General features: G+C 47.0%; 1 protein-coding gene across 1 annotated transcript in view; it reads right to left on the bottom strand.

Annotated features, from left to right (window-relative positions):
* The window catches only part of OBSCN (obscurin, cytoskeletal calmodulin and titin-interacting RhoGEF), a 181,967-nt gene extending 155,258 nt beyond the window's left edge, over positions 1–26,709 (bottom strand). Inside the window, exons 1-7 of the mRNA XM_039726425.1 lie at positions 26,425–26,709; positions 17,781–18,910; positions 11,427–11,696; positions 7,396–7,656; positions 4,433–4,735; positions 3,102–3,368; positions 1,074–1,349 (exon numbers count right to left, since the gene is read on the bottom strand). Coding sequence (XP_039582359.1) covers positions 1,074–1,349; positions 3,102–3,368; positions 4,433–4,735; positions 7,396–7,656; positions 11,427–11,696; positions 17,781–18,897 — 2,494 coding nt within the window. The 5' untranslated portion in view covers positions 18,898–18,910; positions 26,425–26,709. The remainder of the gene's footprint in view (positions 1–1,073; positions 1,350–3,101; positions 3,369–4,432; positions 4,736–7,395; positions 7,657–11,426; positions 11,697–17,780; positions 18,911–26,424) is intronic.
* Positions 26,710–27,589: the final 880 nt, after the last annotated feature.

The following is a 27,589-nucleotide window of genomic DNA, read 5'->3' as shown; positions in this document are numbered from 1 at the left end:
TCCCTTGTCACCAAGGGAGGTCATGTGTCAGAGGGTGCCTGGCAGTGGAGCCCAGGGCAGTGCAGGGACTGCAGTGACAAATGGCAAGTGCATTTCTGGCTGGTTTGGGCAGGGGGCCCAGGCAGTGACACAGTGGCCACGGCTTGGCACAGTGGCCCCTCAGCAGCCACGTGATGCCCACATGCCATTTACAGCTGACCTGCTCCTCAAATGATTCCCTGTGGCTGATAAAAGGTGCAGATGCTGGAAGGTAAAATGTTGATACAGCATTTGTGAGGCTCATCCCACAAGGATGAGAGGTACCAAAGGTGACAAAACCTAGTCCCCTTCAAGGCAGAGACAGCTTTGCTCTAGTTCATAAAATCCTGCACAGATGGGTAGGTTTGCAAGAAGGAGGCTTAATGCTGTTGGTTTCAGGGCAAAGGTAGAGACTGCCATGAAAGGAAGAACAGCCAAAAAAAATAGAGCAGCTGTGAAAGAGTGCTGGTTAAGAAATACCAAAACAAAGTTTTTCTACACATCTGAGCACCTTGTAAACAGGAAGGGGTTAATCCATCCAGCATGCCTGTAAAGGTCTTTTCTCTTATCCACCACAGTATTGACAGAAACAAACAAAAAAATTGACAAACAAAAAAAAATTTGAATTTTAAAAACCTAAATCCCACAATGCCAAGATGATCTTGTACAATCAGAACTGAAATCTTTCTTCAATGACTTGTCTGATGACTGTCCCACATAGCAAGTGTGGGACAGACACAGAATCCTGTGCCATGTCCTGCCTCTTGGGCTGGATTTCTTCATCTCAAGAGCACTTTTCCCTACCCACCACTCATCCTCATGAAATTACACAAAATTCCCTGGAATATGAAGATGCCAATTGGAGTGAAAGCACAGCTCTTACCTGGCCAGCTGCTGAATTTGCTCCCCAGTTCTGCTGAAGGACATATAATCAAGGCTGGATGTTAATGGGCAATTACCAAACTCCCTCTGGAGTCTCCCTTTGTGTCCTTGAGGGCTCCACTGGTTTAGGGCAGGAACATCATCAGTGCAGAGCAGCCCAGGCAGTCACTCACCTTTCACTGAGAGCTGATAAACCATTTTATCCCCTTCACAGACACACTCGTAGGCTCCAGCATCCTCCTCAGCAGTGCTGCGGATTTTCAGGATGTGCCTCTTCCCCACAGTTTGGAACTCATATTTTTCACTGGCCTTGAGCTCCTTCCCATCTTTCATCCACTTCACAGTGGCCTCTGTGTCTGAAAGCTCAGCCTGGAGTTTGGCTTCCTCCCGCAGCCGAGCTGAGACTTTTTCTACGTCTTTGGTCTTGTTGGTGAATCTCACTGCAGCTCCTGCCAGGACAAGAGGCTTTGTTATTTTGAGTTATATCATGGTGACTTATCCCTGATACAGGTGTGCTGTAGACTGTCAGATCTCTGAAGGTGTTTTATCGTGTTCCTGCCCTCACACTCTGTTGGGAACCCTGGCTGCTGAGAATTCCAGACTTTCTGTGCTGCCAGGCACTGAGCCCCAAGAGAACACTGCATTGATGTGAGGCCATGGAGAATCTTCCAACATGGAATGACAGAACTGGGATTGTGGGTGTGGAGTTGGAATAGAAGTGTGTGATATCACAGGGTGGGAAACTTAGAGTTTGAGCTTTTAGAATACAGTAATATAGATAAAGCAAGATGGAGGTTTTGGGGCAATCCATCTTCCCCACATTTACATCCTCATTTCTCTTGTAGTGCCCTAAGCAGTGACCAACTCTGCCACCAGCCAAAGGCCACCCAGGACCTGCACATTTTCATTTTGGTCTTGATTTTACTGAGCTCTCAAACGCTCTCACCAGCAGAACTCACTGATCCCTGGCAGGAATGGTTTACACTCCAAAGTTACTGCTGCATTCAGCATCCACAGGTCAAAGAAAACTGTTGGAACCTTGAAACTGAGAGTTTTGGGCTTTCTGTGCTGCCAGGCACTGACCCCCAAGAGAACACTGCATTGACCTGAGGCCGTGGAGAAGCTTCCAAAATGGAATGACAGAACTGGGATTGTGGGTGTGGAGTTGGAATAGAAGTGTGTGATATCACAGGGTGGAAAACTTACAGTTTAAGCTTTTAGAATATAGTAATATACATAAAGCAAGATGGATGTTTTGGGGCAATGGGTGGTCCTTCTTCTTCACATTCTTCTCCATGGGTTTGGGTGGTTTTGTGTAATTGGATAAAAAAGTCCCCATTGTGGCCACAGGTGGTTGGTTATTGGGTTAAAAGTAAAAATAATTTAGGTGTCATTCCTTAATTGGAGAGTTTATCCTACAAAGGCCTTGTAGAGAGAGAGATGGGGCTCCATTTTTAGCTTGTTAGAGAAAAGTACTGTAGAACTCACAGTTTGTGAGCCTAACAACACTCATGTCAATACTGTGCATTCTTTCCCAATTCAGAAAACTATATCTGTTTTTGTTGCCAGAGTCACTAAGAGAAAAAAAATCAACACTTTTCCTACTGATAAATAATACTCTAAACATGCTTCTGCAGAAATCTTCTTCCAAGCCACACATCCTTCCAGAATAAATGATTCATTATGAATTCATTATGTTTTGCCTTGCAATGTGGTAGGTACAGATGTTACAGTCATTTCATAGAGGAAACCTTGATCTTAAATCAAGTTCCAGCATACTAACTTTATATCCCACACATGGCGGACTAAAAAACCTACAAGAAAAGCTTTGTTAGTAATGAATGCTCTTTTACTTTTGAAAGATTATTCAAAGAGACTGGTCAAAGCTAGAGCTGAAATTACAACTTTAAGGTGAATTAGTGGCAGATTTGGTGACAGAATCCACAGACAGATGTTTGTGAATGACAAATTTGACAGAAATTTCTAAGATGATGTGAAGCAATCTAGTTCAGATACCACCAGCTGGCCAGATCAACTCCCTCTGAGCTGCGAGGTCATTACCAGGGCACACATTAATCACATGACACAATTTCAGGTGCTTCCCACAGACCAAGAAAAGCCCCCAGCCCCAGTTTTAATCCTCAATTCCCAGCAACCACCCCCTCACTGGGAGAAGGATGGACAGCAATGACAATAGATACCTCTCACTCTCATCTTGGTGCTGGTCTCAACATCATTGGCAACAAATTTCACTTCTGCCCCGTCATCTTTCCTGGTGACATTTTTTATGAGCAGGGTGTGAGTGGTTTGGGTTCTGTTGATGATGTAGGTCTCACTTTCCTGTAAGACTTTGCCATTCAGGTACCAGGTGCCACAACATGTCTTGGTCAGATCAACAGTGAACAGGGCATCCCCTCCAGGTGCAACTTCAGCTGTTGTCAGGGGGTTCTTCACAGCCAGGACAGGTTCTAGGGAAGAACAACACACACCTCTGAGAACAGCACTGTCATGGAGGATATCTCATCTTAGGAACCAAATTGTCAGAGTAAACAAGACATGAGAATTAATTAAGGCAGCTTTATAGAATTCTCATGCACTGAAGGAAATACACGGTTGGTCTACAGGATTTGTTTCCTTCTGCTGCAGGTAACTGACCTCTGGAGTCCTGTTTTTACAGGTCTAGAAAAACGGGTGTATTTTATTGTTTGTTTGGTTTTTTTTTTATCCCTAAAATGTATAAATGCATAGGCCAGAAACACCAAGTCCCCTACAAGTGTGTTTATTAAAGAGTCAATATTATTCTTAGATTTCAAAAGGAGGGACTTCTAGATATCCCTACAAGTCAGTCCTAGATATTCTAGGACAATACAGGCATCTTCAGACAGTGAAGGACAAGGATGACACAATCACAAGACACACTGTGATCAAAGTTTCTGTGGGTCTTCAATATCTGTACAGATATTTTCTAGTTGCAGTGATTCAAAGGAAGAAGAAATCCCATTGCACCCAATGGTTCTATGGGCACACTGGCACCCTAAAAATAAACCAAAACCCCTGGATTTCTCCTAGAAACTTTTAGATTAAAGACAGACTGGATAGAACTTGGTTTTCATGATGGTATGACCACCCATAAATATTCTCAGGTGCAACAGAGTTATCTCATGTCTATATAGTGAAAATTGCCATCTTACAGCCATCTCAAGTTTTATTTTCATTGCAGGTGCAGAAGAAGCATTTATGGGTTTAAGGTCCATAGCAGGGAGCCCTGCCTCCCTCACAGCCTGATGTGGGATACTGGAACATGAACACACCCAGAGCTCCACCACAAAAACCCAACCACCCTCACTGGGGTGGGTTTGGACCTTTTCCTTCCTCCCTTTGGCAAAGGTCAGTGGTTGGCACGAAGCAGGAGAACCAGCAGGGAAGGCAAAGAGGATTTTCTGGGCTATTTCTCCATCCTCAAAGTCACGGGAAATGTTTTCAAAGCCCCCACACTCCCAACCACCCCGTTTTGTGCCGGTTTCGTGCTCACCGAGGTGCAAGCTCCCAGGGAATTCCAGGTAGGGGCTCTGCCCGTAGGCATTGACGGCAGACACTCTGAACTGGTAGTCAGCCTCTTCTGCCAGGTTGCTCACTGTGAGCTCGGGGCTGGGGACGTGGGACTCGTGGCACCTCACCCAGGTGAAGCCGGTGAGTTTCTTGCGCTCCACGATGTAGCCGTCGACTGGAACGGGCCGCTCCATCCTCGGAGGGGACCACGCCAGTGTCACTGAGGTTTCTGTTTTATTTTTCACCACAGGGTCAGCTGGGGGTTGGGTGGGAGGTTTTTTGGGAGCTGCGCAAGGGAAGGAAACAAAACAAAACAGAGCAGTAAGTTACATCAGAGGGGAAAAGCCAAAATAGTTACGCTGGGCTAAAAACTCATCTTGTTTAATAAACCTCCATAAAACATTAGTGTGAGACAGAAAAGCAAGACAATGGATGGAAGATGCTTTGAGGCTGTTTTAAACAAAAAAATCACAGAATCATTGTCGTTCCAGACCAAGTTCAAACTTTGATGTCCACTACTTGTGTTGCACAGCTAAACATATGTGATTTCTACACAATGTTAAACTGTCATCACAATCAGAGAGTCTTCAACAAACATTTTGTAGGCTTAAATCTTCAGTGCTGGATACAGACACACATTTCTGCCCTTCACAGCTCCTGGGCAAAGCAGACTACCACTCAGCTTCTTATTTTCACTCAGAAGATGGGTAAAACCATCAGCAAAGGTTGTTCAAGTCTTTTAAGAGTCATGGAGAGCCTGGTTTGTTATACAAGTTTATATCTGGGTATTTTTTTAATCTGGGTATCTGTCGTGCTCCTGAATTTTATGCGACCCCCACTCAGAAGCTGTAACTTTGTCTCCCAAGAGTGACATTGTTTGAGATCTTTATTTTAGTAGTTTATGCAGAACCAGCTTCTGGGACTGGGGAATTTACTTCAAAAGGAAATGACAAAGATGTGTCCCCACCATGAGAACCTACTATTGAAGAGATGTGGCTATTTTATAGTACCTGAGGCTATAAACGTATTCCTACATGTATTTGCATAATGAATATTTATTTTGACCCTTTTATTCCTCTTGAATCCTTTAGAGAAGGCTCAAGTCTCATCAGGATTATTCGCTATGTGCTGCCACTTATATGGTCAGGAGGAATTACCTGATGTGCTCTAGTTACACCTCTACTGGCATGGCCCAGGATTAATTTCATTTAATTTTGGCTGTCTGAAAGGTGTCTGGGTTAAGTCAGTCAACCAGACTCCAGCTGTGATCCCATGAAAAGCACACTCAGCAGCAATTAATCCAGCTTAAATAAGGTGTGGGAAGTGGGTGAAACAATCACACAGTAGACATACTCAAGAATTCCTGACTGTAGATGGAGTCTGTTGATGAGCCTAAACTAAAAACTGAGCTCTGGGTCAACTGATCTCCTTCCTGCCTCAGTTTCCCCATCTTTAAAATGGGCATGGTAACAATGCAAGATGACAAATAATACACAAACATTTCCTGTACATTATAAAAGGTATCAGAGCAGCCACCACCAATCTCACCCAGCTAATTGAAAAAGATGTGGACATAGCACACAGGATTCTCCAGGCAGTAAATCTGATATGCACAAAGTGTAAAAATAGGAAATCTCAAGGCGATACGCTTTTCCTTCCTTACAGAAATAGACACAGGAGTGGTTTGGGGTGCACAGTTACCAGCCTGTCAGTAGCTGCTGGTCACAGATAGATGTCAAAGGTCCCATTAGGGTAACATTAAGCTGAATGCTAAGCCCTGGAATGGGATCTCTTGACCTTGCCATCAGAAATGGTAATGCAATGTTTTCTTCAGCAATACCTGTGGGAAGGCAGGTCCTTATAATTTCTATTCCATGAATCAACCCTTTATTCATAATTTAAACAGCAGTGGCTGAAATCAAACTGAACTTTATTGTTCCTATTGCATATGTGCTTGTTTGGATTTTACAGCTTTACAAATACCATAGAAACTGCCAGAAAGCCAGATGTGACACTTTCCTCATTTTCTCCTCATTTTAGTTCAGTGGCTTCAGAATGCCCAAACCAGATTTAGATAGCACAGCAGTTACATATCTGTTAAATAAAAGATTCCTTTTTGTCACTGACTGATTGCAATAGTGAGAGAAAAAAAGAATTAATCTTCCTAAATTGTGACTGGAGTGGCTGATTTGTTCATATATGATCCAGAACTGCAACAGAGCCAGAAATCATATGTATTGATGTCTTAAATAAAGCAGGCTTTGCCTGGGAAATGCAGTGTCATTAAAATAATACCAAATACAATTAGGCAACTTCACCAAAATTTCATTTCAGGGCCAGTCTTGACAATGTTGCACCTGCTGCTACTGCTCTGTCAAGTAAGATAAGTTTGTGCCATGTTTTTTCCCCAACACTGCTCTTACCCAGAGAAACCATGGATGTTCCACCCCTGGAAGTGTTCAAGGCCAGGCTGGACAAGGCCCTGACAATCTTGGTCTGATGGAAAGTGTCCCTGTCCAAGGCGTGGGGTGGAACGAGGCGATCCCATCCAACCCAATCCATTCCATGACCCTACAGATATTCTCTCTGTTTGGATCCCTCCAAACACCTCACAACACTCACAGGTTGGCTTTTTGTGGCAGGCATCAAACCTTCAGCGGGTTTTGGACACCAAAATTATCATGGTGGCACTCAAAACAACAACGGTGCCAAGGGAAGACACAACACCAAAGCCAAACAAAAGAGAAGCTTACTGGTCACAGTGAACTAGGTGGAAGTCCTGCTTGGATCCCTCCAAACATTTCACAACACTCACAGGCTGGCTTTTTGTGGCAGGCATCAAACCTTCAGCTGGTTTTGGACACCAAAATTATCACGGTGGCACTCAAAACAACAACGGTGCCAGGGGAAGACACAACACCAAGGCCAAATAAAAGAGAAGCTTACTGGTCACAGTGAACTGGGTGGAAGTCCTGCTTTCATCAGCCAGGAAGGCAATCTCTCCAGCATCTTCCACCTTGCACTCCCGGATGGTCATGGTGTGCTGCTTGCCAGAGCGCGTGATGGAGATGCGGTCGCTGGGTTTCACTTCCTCTCTGTTCTTCAGCCACCTGACGTTCTGGCAGTCGTTGTCCAGCTCCACGCAGAAGGTGGCCGTGTCGTTGATGAAGACAGCAGTTTTACGTGGGAGTTTTTTAATGATGTTCCCTTCAGATAACAAAATAATCGTAGTCAGTAAGTGGCAGATATTAAATGCTTTAGACTGTCCAGACTGAAACAGGACTAGCCCACACCCAATCAAAATGTTATAGGTACCATGCAGGCACCCAAAATTAAATTTCAAGGCTCTGAGTCACACAGAGCAGATGACTTCAAGGACTCATTTTGGCCTTCAAAGAGAGAAAAGCAAATCTTTTTTGAACTGCAGTCACCGACCTTCTTGTCTACCAAGCAAAGCCAGATGCTGGGTAAACACAAAATATACACAGCTTTGCAAGAGAAGAGATTTGACAGCTTTCATTTTCCACATATGCTGGGAACTGAAATTAAAATTATGCTGAAGTAGATCAGTCTTAAGCCAGACAGGTCTCTCCTCTACCTTCAGGATTTTACCTCCATCAAAGTAAATCACATAACCAACATGGCAGACACAGAAGTTGTCTAAGTTGGTGAGAAAGACACTGAAAATTTCAGGTTTCCTCTTACTGCCAGACCAGAAATTCACACTGAATGAATTTATGTCCTTTCCAAGTGACTGTGAATATCATCACTTACTAGGACAACCTCAAAGATATAAGATGTGAATATTCACAGAAAAGATTGGCCAAACCATAAGGACACCACCCCAAAAGACCAACAGCGACTGGCTCCAGCTCCAGGGCAGTCCCTGAGAGGTGAAAGAGGCTTTGCCCAGGCAGATCACCCAGAGCTGTTCAATGAACAACAATGCTGAACTCCCTCATAAAACAACAGATCAGGCACAGGTTTTACCACAAGATTCAAGACTTGATTCTCTGCTTATCCTCCCCTTTACCTCTCTGCCCTCAGCACTGTCCTCATCCCACAGCAATTTACCTCTGTCCAAGCCCTCACATTGTCCCAATCCCACCTTGCTCCCTCCAATTCCCTCCCAGGGCAGGCACAAGGCTCCCCAGGAAAGCTCTGCCTCCTTTCCTTCCAGAAAGCTCCACCTGGCTCAGTCACTCTCTTTTGGATGGAACATACCATTATAGCACAAACAAGTGAAAAAATACCAGCTGTCCTACTGGGAGCAAACACACAGATATGGGCTGGTCCAGACCTAACAGAAGGTGCAACAAAAAGATGTCAGTCTGAACCTTTCCAAGTCTCTGGACTAAATTTTCCCTTCTGCATTCACTTCTGTGCACTCCCAGCTCTTTACTGGTGGTACAAAAAGGAATTTGAGGATGCACATCACCCAGCTGTCATGTAGCAATTTATGTATGAAGAACTCCTTCTGGCTTCACTGGGAGTATACTCAGGCTTCAAATGAGTCAGGACAAGATTAATGCTGTAGTTGTGGCAGCCTCCACTGCCTGCAGCTCTGGCGCTTGTGTCTACTCACTGAGAGACACCCTCACCATACCCAACTACACCTCCAGTCTGAACCACCAGACTCAGGACACTTGGGCATGGCCATCCACACTTTGTCCTTTCCTTGTCCCCTTCCCAAACTCCAGAGAACAGCTCCAGCTCCCAGGGATCTGGAGCTGTGTTCTCCAATCTAAACCATCCTGGTGTTGACTGCAGCCTGCACCACACATCTGGCCACAGCTGCTAAACTCCTTTTCCACTGTGGTCAGCACCAATCCTGGACAAGAATCACAATTCTGTTCACTGGGCACCAGACAAGATGGTGTGACAGTGCCAGGGGACACATGTGATGCTTGGGGTCATGTTAAAGTGATGCCTTAGGATGCAGCTTTTTTGTTTTTCAGACCCTGTACTGCTTTAGGGTATAACTCGAAAACTCCACAGCCTCTCAGCTGCTGTTCTCCTGTTTTATTCAGATAAAACAATTTCTCTCTGGGCCTGAAACTCAGGGGAACCTGACTGTCTCAGGCCCTGAGAGATGTGAACAGCAATGAATTCCCCTCAAGCTGCATCAAGGGAAGTTTAGGTTGGATATCAGGAAAAAGTTTTTACAGCAAGAGTGATAAAGTTCTGGAATGGCTGCCCGGGGAAGTGGTGCAGTCCCCATCCCTGGGTGTGTTTAACAAAGCCTGGATGTGGCACTGGGTGCCAGGGCTGAGTTGAGCTGCTGGGGCTGGGTTGGACTCTATCTTGAAGGTCTCTTCCAACCTGGTCATTCTGGCAATTCTGTGAATTTTGAGAATTGTGGGAAGAAAAATTGGAGTAAATTACTTCATTACCTGAAGCTGTAATTGGAGGATTAACCCCTGGTATGTAAATGGACCAAACTTATAGCTGCACGAAAAACTTATGTCCATCATCCATCCTGGGTGTAGCCCCTCTCTGAGGTTTCTGACTGCCCAAGGTGAACCTATTGAAGGCCTTTAATAAATATCCACTTTTCTTCTTTTAATCTTGTCTAGCCTCTGTTTTGGGTAGCCACTCCAAGGCATCAAAGAGCAGTCTACAGGGCCAGGCCACAGCTGGAGGAAGCTTCTTTCAGCATAGGTTCCCACTGGGTGACATCTTGTACAACACAGCCTGTCCCTGCTGTGTGCCCCTGTGTCCAGAGACACCCTGGCAGGAGCCCCAGGGACCCACTGACCACATTTTCACACTACAAGGGACCCTGCTTCTCTTCAGTGCCCACTTGGACATGGCAAATCCTTCTCACAAGGCCAAACCTGGAGTCTCACGTGTGAATCCCACATTTTTGGCCAATCTGAGATACCAAGAGCTGTACCAATAGCAATGTGCCCCCTGTTGACAGACTGACAAAAATGTCCTTTATCCCCTTAAAAAGGAAATAAGCCCGGAAGTTTCTCTCCTCAGTTAGGTGAGAAGACATCTCATAGGACCTAGGGGACTTCACTTCAAACTTAAGGATAGCTAATTGGAGCCAAAAAGTCCTACATCTCATAGGACCTAGGGGACTTCACTTCAAACTTAAGGATAGCCAATTGTACAGGAGCCAAAAAGTCCCACCTAGGCAATTTACTAGAAAAAGAATAGAACAAAGAAACTCATGGCATTTGTGGGGTGTTTTACCAGGGGCAAGGACCTCCTGCCCTGGCTCGATTTTTCTCTGCAAAGAGTTTTGTTATTTTACCTTTTACTAAAACCTTTTTGTTTCCAACGCTACCACAGAAGTCATCTGTAGCCATGATATTTTATAAAAATCCTTTGCTAGGATTTTTTTCCTATTCTAGCTGAGAAGCCTCAGAAAAGACATGTAAACAATTAACTGTCTGATGGCTTTGGAATGTGGAATTGTTTACTGACAGGTGCCTCTGTGATTTGTCAATGTGAGTTGTTTCTACTTAATAACCAATCAAAGATGCAGCTGTGTCAGACTCTGAGTCACGAGTTTTCTTATCAATCCTCTCCTGTCCTTTCTAGCCTTCTGATGGATCCTCTCTCTATTATTTTAGTATAGTTTTAGTGTATCATTTTAATATAATATATATCATAATATAATAAATCAGCCTTCTGAAACATGGAGTCAAGATTCTCCTCTCTTCACTCGCCCTGGCACCCTCGAACACCACCGCAGTCATCCTGCTCATTTTATTCCTTCTAAGGTAGCTGAGCTATCTTGGTTGTGATATAGCATTTTAATATAATATATATCATAATATAATAAATCAGCCTTCTGAAACATGGAGTCAAGATTCTCCTCTCTTCACTCATCCTGGCACCCTCGAACACCACCACAGTCATCCTGCTAATTTTATTCCTTCTAAGGTAGCTGAGCTATCTTGGTTGTGATATAGACCTCCAAGAACCTATGAGACCTGGCTCGAGGAGAGCCATATCTCTCTTACCTTGGACAGAGAGCTCTGCAATGGTCCTGCTCCCTTCCTTCATCTCACAGATGTAAACGGCGTCATCATCCGTGGTGACGTTCTGGACGGTGAGCCGGCGGTAGGTGCCCTCCTCCTCGATGTTGTACTTCTTGCTCTGCTGCAGCTTGGTCTCCTCCTTGAACCAAGCTGTCTCTGTCCCAGCAACGGGCACTTCGCACTGGAAGGTGGCAGATTCCTTCTCCCTCACTTCAAGATCCTTCAGTTTCGCCTTGAAGGGTATGGTGGGTTCTGAAGAGGGTAAAAACAGGAAGGAGAAATAAGAATTTATGATGAGAGTAGGTTTAGATGGTGATGAGAGTAGGTTTAGATGGGAATTTAGGAAGAATTCTTCTCTGTGAGGGTGGTGAAGCCCTAACACTCGTTGCCCAGAGGAGCTGTGACTGCCCCATCCCTGGAAGTGGTCAAGGCCAGGTTGGAGTAAAAGGCCTTAAAAGGAATCCTTCTGAAATTGGTTTAATAACAGACAAGCTGGACCTGGGACAGAGCACAGGGCAGAAATTCCAAGTGAGAGTGAGCAGGTGAGCTGGTGCAAGAACCAATGTTTTAAGGGTCTTACAGCAGAAATCAGCTCAGCAGAGCGACCTGAAAGGGCACAGAGAGCTGTGAGGTGGCTTTGCACAGTCAGATGTGCACAAAGGAGGAATTTTCTGTTCTCCCCACCAGCCCCAAAGGCTCTGTATCAGCTTTTGCCAACAACAATAAAATAGAGAATGAGCCCCAGTCTCCCAACTGCTTCAGCCCTCCTCCAGCACTGGGGCTGCAGTGCTCTGGCTGAGGGCCAAACCCAAGCACAGATCAAACCCACAAAGCAGCTGCATGACAGTGAGGGAAGTCATTTTATCAGCTGAACAATGTCAAATTCCAGCAACAGCCGCGCTGTGACATCACCCTGATACCCCAGCCCTAAAGTGGGCAAAGGGGAGCTGGACTGAAGAGGACAGACAGCAGTCAGGGCCACAGGACTGGTGCCACAGGTGTGTCACACCCTTGGATTGGCCAGTGCTGAAACATGCTCATGCTTCATGAGAGATCGTGCCTGGATATGTACCTTCACCCCCCAGTAATGGCTGTGCCAGCTCCCAGCTGTTTTTTGTGACTCCATCCCACCTCACCACCCTCACAGTAAAGAATTTCCTCCTAATATCTGATATAAAGCTCCCTTCTTTCAGTTTAAATAAGGTACCAGACTCTAAAGGCTTGACAGGACACCTGGAGGGAGCAATGCTATGGACTACCTTTGCCATCCTGAGGGTAAGACCTGACTGAGAACACACATACAGTAAGCATGTCAGCTTGGAAATTTTTTTTAATGTTATACCTAAATACACCTTTCAGTTTAAATAAGGTACCAGACTCTAAAGGCTTGACAGGACACCTGGAGGGAGCAATGCTATGGACTGCCTTTGCCATCCTGAGGGTAAAACCTGACTGAGAACCCACACAATATGTCCAGGAACAGGAAGGTGACAGCAACCATGTCAACTTGGATTTTTCTTTTTTTTTAGTAGTATGCCTAAATACAACTCATTTTAAGGCAAGTCAAAGTCTTGCCTTGAAAAGCCTTCAGCTATGGTTACACAGATAACCATGTATATGGTTATACAGATCTGCTCTGCCCACACTCCAGATGGTGATTAGCCTTTTTCTTTGTTTCCTGATTTTTTTTCAGGGTTAAATAAGATATTATGATAACATTCTTTATTCTGAGGGTGGAGATGCCCTGGCACAGGGTGGCCAGAGAAGCTGTGGCTGCCCCTGGATCCCTGGAAGTGCCCAAGGCCAGGCTGGACAGCCTGGGATAGTGGAAGTTGTCCATGGCAGGGGTTGGAAGGAGATGAGGTTTAAGGTCTCTTCCAAGCCAACCCATTCTGGGATTCTGTGAGGCCAAGCAAGCTTTGATCAGAAGGGTGCAGCCCTCTGGCAGGAGGGAGGCTGGAGCTGCCACTGGGAACACACAGAGCTGCACAAGGGCCAAAAAGAAACACAAGCTGCACCTGAGAGGCACACAAGTGTATTCCCATACTTGGAGCAGCTGGCCATATCATTAACCCCTCTCCCTTTACAGTCACTAAGCAGTACCTAAAGTGTAAAAAAAAAAATAAATTAAAAAGCTATTCCAGGAATAAGCTCTTAAAGGTTCAAGCAGAGCAGGGTTGGTTGACTCTCAGGAGCGGTTTGCAGTAACAGCACTGCTCTCCCAGCCAGGGAAAGGCAGTGCAAGGCTATCTTTGGCAGCTTGGGGTCACAGATATCCTCTGAAAACAACTCTGCTTTCGTCCTGCTGACATGTGCACACACATCTTATCTCCCTCTGAATGGAGCTTCGGAGCAACAGCAGCTGATAAACTGAACTGAAGCCTGGGATGAACCCAGCCCGGGCTTCTGGAGATGTCAGAGTGGTTCCAAAGCCCACCAGCCTCCTCATCCTCCTCCTGAGCATACCTCCATGCTCTTTACAAGGACTAGAATGTGTCTGGTCAGGCAGAGGGGGTAGATTTGGGTCAGGGGACTACAGAAGGACCAGAGGTCTCCTGAGGCATCCCAAATCATCTGGCCCATAACCAGCACCACACCCAGGGCAGAGAGGTGCAAATAAGACAGAAAATAAGAGAGCTGCCAAAACCTGCCCACTGGGAAAAATGTGAGAGCCACGGCAGAGTAAAACACTGAGGGAGCACAGAGCAAGAACAATTCAAGAAATAAGCTGGAAAATGCAAGAACTTCCATCAGAGACTCATTTTACTGCTTATCCTGAGGAGATATTTCTCCAGTCTGTCATAGGCTTTTTTGTTTAGTCCATAGGAAGCAAACTGGCAATGAGAGTGTGTTATTTTTAAAAAGCAAGTCCTGCTAACACATATTTTGCTAAGAATAGGTGCAGCCTGCAAAGAAGCCCAATGTTTTCTTAACCTTATCAAGGCACATCTGCCCTCTGAACCTCATTCTTTCACTTGCCTACAATTCATCTTTCTTATTGCTGGAATTCTCACATTTATTATTCCAGAGGCAAGTTTTCCCTCTGCCTAATGAAAAAGATCCAGGAAAGGTAAGAATATGGAAAACCCTCCCAGTAAGAGCTGGCTAAATGTGGATTGACAAACTTCCACCATCTTCAGCCTTTGATCTTCCTAGTTACTGTGCTTTCCAAATTTCCTTTCTACCTCCTCATTTCTCAAGTTGCAATTCTCTTTCAGATCTCCAACGTGACTGTCATCACAGTGACCCTCCAAAATCCCATCTGATTATAGGGAGAATAAGGTGGCCTCAGCACCAGGGTGTTTTTCCCACCTCCATCCTGTTTGGCTTGCAACCTTTAACCTTCTCATCCAGTATCTGGTTACTTTATTCAGGGACTCCAGTGAACACGGCTTGGCCCAGGGTGGAGACCTGAATTCTGTTCCCACCAACTTTACACATGGCCCAGGGAAATCTCCAAAGCCTTCAGTAAACCCAAGCTGGTTATTTATGTTCCTCCCATCCTCCCCACTCCTTGATTTGTTAAAGGTTTCTTCCTGGGCACAATTTCCCCAATTCCTTTTACAGCTCACATCTCAGATTGTGATTTTATCTTTGTACCAGACACATTTCTGAATCTAATCAAGCTTCAGTTTTCCTTATTTAGGAGAGTGAGTCTTTGCCCTGTAGCCTTTGTTTAAGTCTGATTCACTAAATCTCATTTAAGAACAGCTCAAAAATATTTTTTTTTCCTCCAGCTCAGTGATCTTTAAGGCACAGGCTCAGCAAAGTGTTCACAAATGTTGGGTTCCTGTGTCCTTAGGTCCCTAGGATGTAGATTGACAGAATATAGGAGGCTTTCTATGGATGTCCCATCCCTGGAAGTGTTCAAGGCCAGTTTGAACAGGGCCCTGAGCAACCTGACCCAGTGAGTGGCATCCCTGCCCATAGCAGGGGGTTGGAACCAGATGCCCTTTGAGGGCCCTCCCAGCACAAACCATTCTGATCCTGTGGTTCTAGGGGTGGCTGCTTGGAGAATTCAACCATTTCTACATGGCTGAGAAAAGAGAAGTTTGCATGGCAAGATGATCCCCCTCCCTAAGCCTGATAGCAGATGAACCAATGGCATCACCAGTGACACAAACAACAGAATTAAAAGCTTTCTTCATCTGCTGCATCATTCTGACCTGTCTTGGGAGGCCTGAGAAGAACTTCTGGTGACACAAAGGAGAGTCATTTATCAGGGCCTAATTATAACCAGCACACGTAGATTTTCCATGGCAGCCTTGGCCTGGCCAGGGAGCCAAACGTGGTACAGCATAAAAAATAAACAATCCATAAACATTTCCACTTCAGCCTCCTGACTCACAGGCAGCCCTGGACACCAGACACGGATCAATAACCCTTTCCCATGGTGTTTGCTCCCAGACTGGCTGCTTCCCTTGCATTCCCCCCCTCCTTTGGGACAGGTTGCAGCCATGAGAGCAATAGGAGAAGCACAGGCAGAGCAGGGGGGTTTTTGCAAGGTGTTGGGCAGGGAAATGAGCTTGACCCCTCCTCAAAGTGATCCCCCACCCAAGAGCCAGGATTGAGCTTCAGCTCTGAGTCCCAGCTCATGAGGTAATCACAGCTTTATGGAACAGGACAAATGTCCTTCCCCACGCCACTCAGCACCTCCGAGGGACAGCAAGGGGTGGGACAAGTGCCAGTGAGTTCCACAGATCAGGTGTCCCTGATGGGCACAGGGACTGAGCCACTTTCCAAAAAAGGGAAAACAGAAAACCAAATAACATTTGAGAGCCTTAAAGATGAGCACCAAGCACAGATAATTCCTACTTAATTGTATTTTTAATTTACTTTGCTGCCAGTGAAAAATCATCAGTTTTACCACTCAAGTGGAAAAGCCTTTTGTATCTGACAGCTCATTTAAAGGTGCTGCCTGGGCTGCAAACTGCCTGTTGTCCCCTTACCAAACGGGAAAGCAGATGGAAAATTTAGAGCTTCCTGGATTGTTCAAGGCCAGGTTGGATGGGGCTTGGAGCAACCTGGTTTGGTAGAAGGTGTCCCTGCCCATGGCAGGAGGTAGGAATGAGGTGATGTTTAAGATCTCCTCTAATCCAAACCATTCTGGGATTCTATAAAAACTGTGCGTCACATTTTGGTTGCCATCCTGAAGAACTACGACTGACCTTCACAAGTGTGGAGTGACCCTCTGAAGGCAAGTTCTTCACCAGCAAACAGGGCAAACAAAGGCATCCTGGACCTGGGAGGTTTTCCAGGAGCATTCAAGGAACACAGACTATCCAGCAACCCAAGCTGGGAAAAGGCTGAAGAGCCTGGCAAGAACCAGGCTGCTGGTGGGTCACTGTACAGGAAAACTGAGCTGGACTGTAATTAGAGTTGGAGTAGGTCCCCTAGGGGATCTGAGGCAGCCTGACATGCTCATCTTGTAGGGAGGGGTTTCCACTACTACTACAAATGGCACGTCTGAGTAAACCCCACGGTGAGCACAAACCCAGATGTGATTAAAGCCTGGAGGGTGAGACAGGGGATTGGCAGTCACTGACCCAGAGCATGGGAATGGATCTCTTACATCACTGTGAAACCAGGACTGCCAGGAGCCTTAGGGATCTGGTGCATCCCAGCTGCCCCTCAACCAGCTGATGCCTTGTGAAGGCTGACCTAGAACAGAGACTAGATGGAGCTAAAGAATAAAGTAGGGATTTATTAGCAGGCTTCAATAGATCCACCTTGGGCAGCACCAGAGCCCAGCCAGGGCTGCACTCCAGGTGAACTTAAAATGTTTACTAAATAGACAACCCATCACAGTGTTGTCACACACTTTTTGTTTTGCTTCATTAGCATATTGGAGCCAATTGTCCAATTCCAGCTGCAGCCCCTGCAGTCCCATCCTGCTTGTTTTTCTCTCTCCAGCCCACGGGGTTTGTGCTCTTGGGCTGAGATTGGGATCATTTGTCCTTGGTGCCCAGCTGGAGCAGGAATTGTTTTGTCTCCCTGCTCTGTGCAGAGAGTTCACCATGCCCTGATGTGAAGCCCAGACCCACACACTAAAGCAGCCCAGAACCTGAAAAATATTAAAGCTAAAACCTGAGCCATCACAGCCAGTTCTGCCTCATCCACCCCTGCCTGGCACCTCTATACTGCCCTTCCTAAGAACTGTGTCCCCAGGTCATCTATTAAAGTGCACAAGCCCTTTCCACCAGGAGAGCTTTATTCACACCTAACACACTCCCCTGCAGCAGTTTGGAGGCAGAAGTTTTTGTTCAAACCCGCACCCCAGTTCAAGGGTGTGTCCTTGCAGACACATCCACCCTGGTGACAACCACAGCCACCCACCTTTGACAGTGACCAGCACAGAGCTGTAGGTCTGCCCCGCCAGGTTGGAGGCCGTGCAGGTGTACAGCCCGTTGTCCGTCTGCTTGCAGAAGAGAATCTTCAGCACAAAGTTCTCCTGGTCATCCTCGTAGATGACGTGCCGCCGGCCTTCCGAAATGACCTCGTTGTCCTTCTTCCACACAATCACGGGCTTGGGCTCGCCCGTCACGTAGCAGCTCAGCTTGGCGTGCTTGCCCTCCGTCACGCTGCAGGTGCGCGTCAGCGCCCCGAACGTGGCGTTGCGGGCCCCTTTGGTCAGCCCCGCCGCCCGCTCGTAGTCCCGGGACAGGCTGAGCCCGATGCTGGACAGCCCCTCCACCGCGGAGTAGGGCTGGGCAGAGGCCGAGTCCAGGGTCCCGTGGGAGGTGTCCATCTTCCTGATCTCCTCCCGCCTCTTCTGCAGGTGGGACAGCAAGGAGGCCGTCTTGCCGCCGGTGCTGTCGCTGCCCGGGTTGGAGGAGCCGTGCGTTTCCACCACCAGCGCGGCCGAGGCGCTGGCGGAGCCGATGAGGTTCTCTGCCCGGCAGGTGTAGGTGCCACTGTCCCCCAGCTGGGCACACTGGATGGTGAGAGCGTTGGACTCCCCAGCGGACTCGATCTGGAAGCGTCCGGCGTCCGCTTTGTTCCTCAGGTATCTCCCGTCCTTCTCCCAGTTCACCGAGAGGGGAGGGCTGCCCTGGACTTTGCATTTGAACATGGCGTCTTCTCCCAAGGTTACTTTGATGTTGGACGGTTTCTGGATGAAGTAAGGAGCTGACTCTGTGACTGTGGTCTCCTCTCCCACTTTGATGCTGACAGCAGCAAAAGCCTCCCCGATGGTGTTCTTGGCCCGGCAGATGTACTGGCCGCTGTCCTCCAGGCTCAGGTCGTAGATGGTCAGCCGGTACAAATCCCCATCCTCTGTGGTTTTAAACCTTCCCCCAGACTGGACTGGAAGTTTATCCTTTTCCCAGCTCACCACTGGGATGGGGTTTCCAATGATCTGGCAGCTCAGGGTGGCATCCTTCCCCACAGACACCATGAAGGCCTTGGGGCGGGTCAGGAAGCGCGGGACCCCGCTGAGCGAGCTGAAATCCATCCTGGCTTCCCTCCTGCAGGGGGAAAGAGAAAAGTGTCAGCACAGAGCAGGGCAGAGCATGCAGCCAAAGAATCACTGCACTGCTGTGGTGTCAGGGTGTTTGCCACCTGGAACCCCCATGTTTTCAATGCCCTTCCCATTACGAGTGAAAAGGCCTTGGAATATTATTGGTCTTGAGGATTTCTTATATCTGAGTTTAACAAACTGCTGCATAAGGCAGCTCACTCCCCCACAGAGCCTCTGGGCAAAAGAGAACTCTTTGGGCTATTCATACGGCAGGGACATGATGATGCCTTTCATCTGTGGCACTCAAAGTGACCTGCACTAAAGCTGTGAGACAGATGGGCTGGACAAGAAATTTGTACTGGACACCACATTCTGAGAGATGGGTCTGCCCATCAGGATACTGCCTCCATCTCAAAATTTGTGTTGGAAGGGACCTGGAAGATCACCTCATTCCAACCCTCTGCCATGGGTAGGGATGTCACCTCCCAGGCCATGTTTTCCATGAAGATTTGAGTGCACCATTTCTCTTCAAGCTGTTTAACCTCTTTGGCCTCATGCTGCCAGACCCCTCTGTCCTGGCAGCTCCTATCTGACCACAGGAATGGTCCTACTCCAGGTGAGCACATCCCTGCTTTTTCACCTTCAAAGTGCTGCACACAGCAGAAGGACCAGGGCTCTGGGTGCTGTAACTCAGAAAGGAAATAAAACCCAGTCAGTGAGACAGAAATATCCTTCTTAATCCTGCAGCAGTTTGGCTTCCCTGCTGGCCACACACCCACCCACTCTCTCACCCAATGGCAGGTGCTCTCACCATCTCCAGCAGAAATCAATAGGAGCAGGCCAAAACCCTGCTTTAATTTCTCAAATCACCATTTCTCCATCCTCCTCCAGCTCCTGTTAGTGCATTTTTGTTAATGCACAAATCACTGATGGCATCAGGGACTGAGGGCTGGATCAACTTGCTGCATGACCTTGGGAAAAATCACTTCTTTTCCCAATTTCTTGTCTCACCTCCCACTTCATATCAAGACAGGGATGGGCTAGCAAATAACTGTGTGCTTGCAATGTACTTGCTGAGGTAAATGAAAAATTGTGCATGAAAATTAATAACAGATTACAAATTTAATTCAATTTATGCTGCTGGGGATTGGAAAATAGAAGTTACCATTAAATCCATATACTGGAAAAGGGATGTTGCAAAAATACAAAATGGTATTTGTTATGAGAGCCCAGGAAACTGTTGGAAAACTGCCTCAGGCACAGGGTGGAATTCTTGGGGTTGTCCTGAGCAAGGCCAGGAGCTGGATTCAATGGTCTTTGTGGGTCCCTTCCAGCTCAGGATATTCTGTGATTTTGGGATTATTATTATCATTCCAGATGGTATCACTGAGCCAAACTTCAAACTTCATCTGGGTCACACACCTAAGGCAAAACCAAATGTAATCTTTCTACATTTAACAGAAAATATGCACCATGTCCTGCCCTATCCTGTGTCTCACTCCAAAGAACACACAAAATGACAAGGAGCAATCAAAGACTTTTCCTTTTAGAGGAGATTGATCCTTTCTAAGTTAATTCAATTTTGGTTGCTTTTGTTTCCTGGTATTGAGTAAATTTCATTATTGTGCCGCAGATCTTTAGAAAATAGAGAAACAAGTTTCAAGCATTAAATCTGAGTGGGAGGAGGGGAAAAGTAACAGGGAAAATTTACTTTTAGTAAATGCTAAGAGGGTAAAGAATGATCAACTTGCAGTCATCAGTGCGAAGACCATAAGACCAACTGACTTTCTGTCAAGTGGCCACCTTCAATACACAGATCTCTTTTTCTCTTGGTCTCAAACTAGTCTAGAAATCCGTGAATTAGTTTCAACTTCTCTGGACCCTCTTACTACCTCCAGCCTCTGCCCTCAGCTGAGCTTTAAAACGTGTTTTCCATAAATGCTTGTGCAGCTGCAAGCAGAGAAGCTGCATGAATGGTTAGAAGGGGCAGATAGGAGCCTGGGGCTTGAGCCAAAGTACACTGAAGTCAGTGGAAATTTCCACTGAAGTCAATTGATTGACAATCAGAGTCTCCTGCTCATTTGGGGAAGGACCATTTCAGTGCTCAGAAGGAGATGCTGAGGCTCAGCTCAACTCTGGAGAGCCCAGCAGGACCATTCACTGCATTAACTAAGAGTTAACAATCAAAACACAGACTCGGAGCTCTTGTCCTAATATTTCCCAGCCATCAGCTTGAATTTCAGGCTGCACTGTGCCATCAGAGCACTAGGATTCACCTTCAGAAGACACTACCACGTCTCACCCTTCCTGGGTTCTTAGTGTGTCCAACAGATGCATCACTGACTTATTTCCAGCTTTGTAGTGTCAAAAAGAGCAGAAAAATAGAGTTGCTTCACTTCTGCATCAAACTGGGCTCTGCATAACATGGACAAGTGCCTGGAGCACTGAGGTGGCTACAGAGACACGAGAGGAGCTGCTTGGGAAGCAGCCAGGGGCTCCCCTCAACCCACCTGTGTGCTGCCTCCATCACCTGAGCCTCAGGACACCTTTCTGGGCCTGGAGGAGCAGGGTGAGGGCTCTCAAAGCCTGGCTCTCACAGGAGCAGGAATGCTGCCCACTTCCTCAAGTGCATCCTTCTCTCTCTGCTAAGCTGTGCCCAAACAAACACAGCCCCCAGATGCTGCCTGGTACCTCTGAGATTCAGGAACAGCCAAAAAAAGTCAAAAAACCAGCCAAGAACAGTCAAAAAAGAGTCAAAAAACACCACACACCTGTTGGTTTTGCTCCTGAACCAAACTGGTGCAGCAAATCCATCCAAGTGGCCTCAAGGTCCAGCCTCCCTCTCCCACGGCTCCCAAAAACTCATCTGGTGTTTGCAACTCCTCCCCATCCAGTACAAGAGCCACAGACCTCCTAGTGTGGGGTGAAAACCCACATCCCCTGCTCTTACCGACACCTCCAGCAGTTTTCACCATGTGCCCTCACACTTTAAGGTTTTTTACACCAATATAAATGGCCAGAATAAAACCCAGGGATCAGTGAAAACCATGTGTGCTCATCATTATTTTAGATATTTTTCTAACATGGAAAGAAAAAACAGGGTTTATTCCTTGCTCTGCTGCTGGCTTGCTTTTATAATTATGAGATAGACACTCCAGCTCTCGTATCTTTAGTCCTCATCTGAAAAAGAGGGGAGGAAAACTTGTTTTATGGGTGTGGAGAGCATGAAATGTAGTTAGAGGCATGAAATCCTAACCTGCAGCAAGGATGAGGCTGTGTATGTATCTAACACATCTAACAAGTTAGGCTGCACAAGATAAATTACATTAAATTTAAATGAAATGGGATAAATTTAAATTCAATGGGATAAATTACATTATCCCATTTCAAATGGAATAAAACACATCACACTGGATTATGATGATAAATAGATTTAGGAGTCAGGAGAGGACAGGCTTGTGAATGTACTGAAAGGACAAGATTTAATACTGCTACTGTGTAACTTGTCAATCAACTTATTCAATAATTACTCTGATTTCTATTATTTACATGTTCATTCAAACTTCAAAAAAGCCCAGTAAGTCTGAAACTTAAAAAACAAAAAAATAGTAACTCTCTGCAAGTGCCAGGACAGCTCCCTTGGAAGCAACAGGACCAGCAACAAAGCATGAATAAACCTAGTCAATGCAAATGCCCTTTCCAATAAATCTCAGACATTTGCCAGTGTCACATTTCCCCATGTAATCCCTCTGTGATTAATCATTTGCAGCAGAGATCACATTCCCATCTGGGGCATTTCTGAGCACGTCAAAGGCAAACTGGCAGCACTTATAATTTTGCTTATGTCTTTATTCATTCGGATTTTTCCTGGTTTGTGTTTGGAGAAAGAGGCAGGACTGCACAGAGCTGTCAGATAAATAAATAAATCACTGCCCTGGAGCCAAGATGGAGCTGGTCCAGGCCTCCTGCCCACTCCTGTGCCACCCCTGCCAGTGCTTCCCATGGGCAGGAGAATGAGTGCCTTGCAGTGGGAACCACCAGAGAGCTGTCCAGTTCCTGCTGGAGTGCTCAGAAGTGGAACTCATCAGGAGGTGGAGAGTCCCCATAGTGGTGCCACCAAATCCCAGAATGGTTTGGGTTGGAAGGGACCTTAAAGACCCTTGGTCCACCCTCCTCTTCCACCCCCGCCATGGCAGGGACACCTTCCACCATCCCAGGGTGCTCCAACCCAGCCTGGGACAGTTCCAGGGATCCAGGGGCAGCTCCAGCTTCTCTGGGCACCATGTGCCAGGGCCTCATCACCCTCAGAATAAAGAATTTCTTCCTAATATCCAACCCAACCCTGACCTCTGGCAGTGGGAAGCCATTCCCCCTTATCCTTTCACCCCATCCCTTGTCCCCAGTCCCTCTCCAGCTCTCCTGGAAAACCTTTAGGCCCTGGAAGAGGCTCTGAGCTCTCCCTGGACCCTTCTTTCCTCCAGACTGGACACCCTCAGCTCTCCCAGCCTGGCTCCATCCCAGCCTCCCGGGATTCACTGTTGATCTGCACCTGGAAAACCTTCCACAGCCTCTGAGAAGGCAGAGGTGCCCCCACGGTGAGCTGTCCCCCAGGCTGTCAGCAGTCTGTGGTGAAGCTCTTGGTGTGAGAGAGGACAGGGGGAACAGCCATTCCCTGTCCAAGCCTTTCCATTCAAGGATTAGAAAGAGAATCCTGTCCACCAGGACTCAGGGCAAAGAGCAAAAAGCACAATGCAATCCATCCCATAAAACATTCCCGGGACAAAGGTGGCCACGAGTAGCAAAATTGGAGACTTTGGGGACATAAACCTCAGAGATCACCAAGATCCAAACACAGATCAGAAGCACAGAAGTTCTCTCAACACCACATTAAGCCCCATCACGACCCTGTTTGTTCATTTCCTCAATCCTCTTTTACCCTTTCTTTGTCAAAAATACGTTGATTTGAGGTATTTTTCTTGTCTTTGGAGTTTCTGTTTCCTGAACTTCCTCTGCAATGCTAAATTCTAATCCTCTCACTCCTTTTCCTGCCAGGAAATGCAGGATTTACAGGGAACCTCCTGTCTCTGAATCCTGAGCTTTCAAAGAACATCACTGAAAATGAAAGCTCCAGATAAAAATCAAGGCAGCACCGGTATTACTGCAGTTTACATGGCTTATCTGCTTGTATTGTTCCATCTAAAAACATCAGGAAATGGAATCCGTGGGTGGGAAGGGAAGTCGAAGAGTTGTTAAATGGGAAGTTTGGGTTTCCTTTGATGTTTAAAACCCTGCTGAGGGAAAAGAGCACTAACCCAGCTGCCCTCCCACTCCCAGCGGCCTCCCAGGGAATGGACAACTTTGGAATAGCACAAGTGTTGGGTGTCAGCTGCAGGCTGGGTGACATCAGCCGGGCTCTGGTGGGTGCCTGAGAGCCGTCCCAGCAGACAGGGAGCTCTGGGGGTGAAATGCACACCAGCACACCCAGTGCTGCCCGTTCCACCCCTAAATCAGGGCTCAGAGCTCTAATCCGGGGAGGCGGGATTTATCCCCTTCCACCGGAGCAGGAACGGTATCTGTGCCTCAGGAGCTGGGCTCAGGGCTTAGCTTGGGCTACTCTGAATTCCACTTCAGTGAGGGAGAAGCGATTTTGGCACGTCCAAAGGTCACTGGATGAGCAGATGGGAGAGGTTTTTGTGGGGGATCCGTCGCTGGGGGTGTCGGACACCGGGAACCCGCGGCGCACGAAGCCCTTTGCAAGGAGCTTCTAACTAGACTCAGAGTAAGGCTCATCTGCATTCCCTCCCATCCACAGCCTTCACCCTAAGCCAAAATCCATGGGAGATGTTGAGGGAAAGCTCCTGGCAGGTCAGGAGCTGACATGGTGTTAAACATGGTGAGGAGCCCTCAGGGAAAAGGAGAAGCTCGAGACAATTCTGACCTTCAGGGTAGGGCTGACGTGCACCAAGTGCCTCAGAGGGACCTGCATCCCCTCGTGCTCCCCCTGTTAATCCCTTATCAATAACCTGGGTGTTCCCAATGATTGGTAGCAAACAAAGGCTCAAATGTTTAGAGAATTCCAACAAGGAGCAAGAACAAATCACACGGTTTGTGCACGTCACTGGGCAAGAGAGTCAGACACCTTCCAGCCACCTTAGCAGCACACACCTCATAAAAATCACAACAGATTCAAGCCACTTAAGTAATTTATATGGTTAAAACACTTTTTATCTTTCTTCTCTACAGAGGCAGAACTTTCTTAGAAAACTCGTCCCACTTTCAACCACCTGGCCTGAAACCATTTTCCACCAACTCCAAGAAACTCCATGCAGGGAAGGAATTTCATCCTCCTTGGGTTTTACTGCAACATGGGAACTTCACTTCGCATCCCACTCTTGATGGAGCTACAAAACCACCCCTGAAACTCCCAGAGGCCTAAAAGTGCACAGAGCAGCCCCTCAGGACTCCAAAGCAGCCACTTTTCCTTCTATTTTTCTAAGCCTCCCAAGGCTGCTCTGACAATAGCAAAAGGCCAAAGCACCAGGGAGGTCTGGGCACATTGTGATGCTCACTCCTGTTCTGTGGGGCTGAGAATAAAGGAGACAAATGCAGAGAAAACACACAAATTCTGGGTTTTCCACCCAGGAGACAGAAAAGGAGGGATGAAAATATAGAAACTTCATCAAGAATTTCACCCAACTGCATTTTGCTTTACACACAGGCCTGGAGAGAAGCACCTGTGGCAGAATCCCAGAAAAAAAAAAAACAAAAAAAACCCAGACTTGCAAAGCTAGAAACGCTCCTGGTTTAGCCCATATGATTTCCTACACGAGGGAGTTGCAGGATCACAGCTCCCATATGGACAAAGAATTCCCTTGGTGACAATCAGCCGTGGCTCCGACCTAAGCCCTTGTATTTTAACAAGTGGACGTCATTGTCATTACAGTCACTCCACCCCATTGAGCTGTAGGGCCCAAAATAGCCTCAGCTGTCGGGCTCCATCTCTGCCTATCTCCCCTCAGAACCATTTGGAGAAATGGGAGGAGGGTGGGGGGATGCAGAGTGAACCTGTATTGACACCAGAGAGGAGCTCAGAGGGGAAAAAAGTCCTGGCTGAAGAGAAAAGCTGCACTGAGATGATGCCCTGGAAATAAAGCTCCTTTCTGCCACCTCTCCACGTGTTTCCCAGGCTCTCCATGCCCAGTGGTGTCTCACATTTGGGGACAAAGTGTATCAAGTTGAGTCTACAGCTCTAAACCTGATTTTTTTGCACTTTCCTCCTCTGGAGACTCAGAAGTAATTAAGCAGAACAATCCACATTTGGCTCAGAGCAAAGGAAGGATGGATTTATCACCTGCAAATTCAGCTCCATCCCCAAATATGTTTAATTAAAAAAAAAACATCCTCAGGCATGGCACAAAAACAACCTCACCCCTCCCTCATCTACCAGTGACCTTCTCCACTTCCTGCTGGACACCAGCATCCCCAAATCCACCTCTCCTTAGCTGAAGGTTTCGGTCTTACCTGGAGTCTTGTCTGAGTCTGAGGAGGACAAATCCCTGGGCAGAGGAAGAAAAAGCCGATTCCTACTGAGATGAAAGGAGGGGGAAGAGGGAAAAGGGGAACAGAGGACATGGGGAGACCATGTTGGCTTGGGTTCCCCCCCCCTTTCCCCTCCAGGAAATAAAACAGAAACCCCAGCGAGGGCAGGGACGCGCGGCAGAAGGTCCCCCCAAGTCCCCCTGCAGTGGCTCTGCTGCCCAGGGTTAGGCTGTGCCACCCCCCTGACCCTCCCCTGGGTTGTCCTCCTCCAGTCAAATCGCTGACGTGCTTCTCCTTCCCTCCACAGCCCAGCTCCAAAATAGCTCTGGGTGTCATTTACCGGGGAGATTAAATTTCCTGCAGCACACAGGCGAAAGGGCAGCGCTGTGGGGACTCGCTGCCACAGCCCAGCAACAGCAGGGGGCAAAAACCCCACCGGGAGAGGGTGTTTGGGACAGGCCATGGGGACAAGGTGGGTCAGAGCCTTTCCTCAAGGGTCCATCCCACAGCCAAGGGCGGAATGTGACGTGGGGACTCTGGAACGGGCGGCTGCTGAATCATCAGTGCTGCACACTGGACAGGAATTCTGTCCCAAAGGAATCAAATCAATAATAGGTTTATTTATAACCTCCCAGGCAGGAGCTGTTACAATGGCAAATCAACAGCAAGTTCATAATCCTAAGTGTTTCTCTGCCCCTTCACCTTCTATATACATACATACATATAAATATATATATATATGTAGGTTATATGGGGTTATGTATATATATAGGTTATATATGGGGTTTATATTTTCCCACCTTTTTGCCTCATGAATACAAACTGTGTGCAAAAATCACCCGAGCTGCCAATCCATCACATCTCAGAGGCTCAAGACCATAATTTCTATGTTCACAAGTCAAATATCTAGTTTTTAAAAACAATTTCTTTGGCATCCACACCAATTCTTATTGGCAATCACAGTATTTTAAATTTAAAACTAATTTATGCTAATGGTCAAAGAGCTACAACAGAGCCCAGCAGGCTCCCCCACAACCACTTCAGCTCTGTGCAAATATCAGGAGTGAACGGCAAGATATGCTTATTTTTGGCAGTAAACAAAGCAGATAAGGTGCTGCTTAGCCCAAGGCTCTGAAGACATGGTGAT

The sequence above is a fragment of the Passer montanus genome, unplaced genomic scaffold (assembly GCF_014805655.1).
Source record: "Passer montanus isolate IOZ18808 unplaced genomic scaffold, ASM1480565v1 scaffold59, whole genome shotgun sequence".
Taxonomy (NCBI): Eukaryota; Metazoa; Chordata; class Aves; order Passeriformes; family Passeridae; genus Passer; species Passer montanus.
Note: the sequence above shows the minus strand (reverse complement) of the source record. Positions and strands in the feature narration are given on the sequence as shown.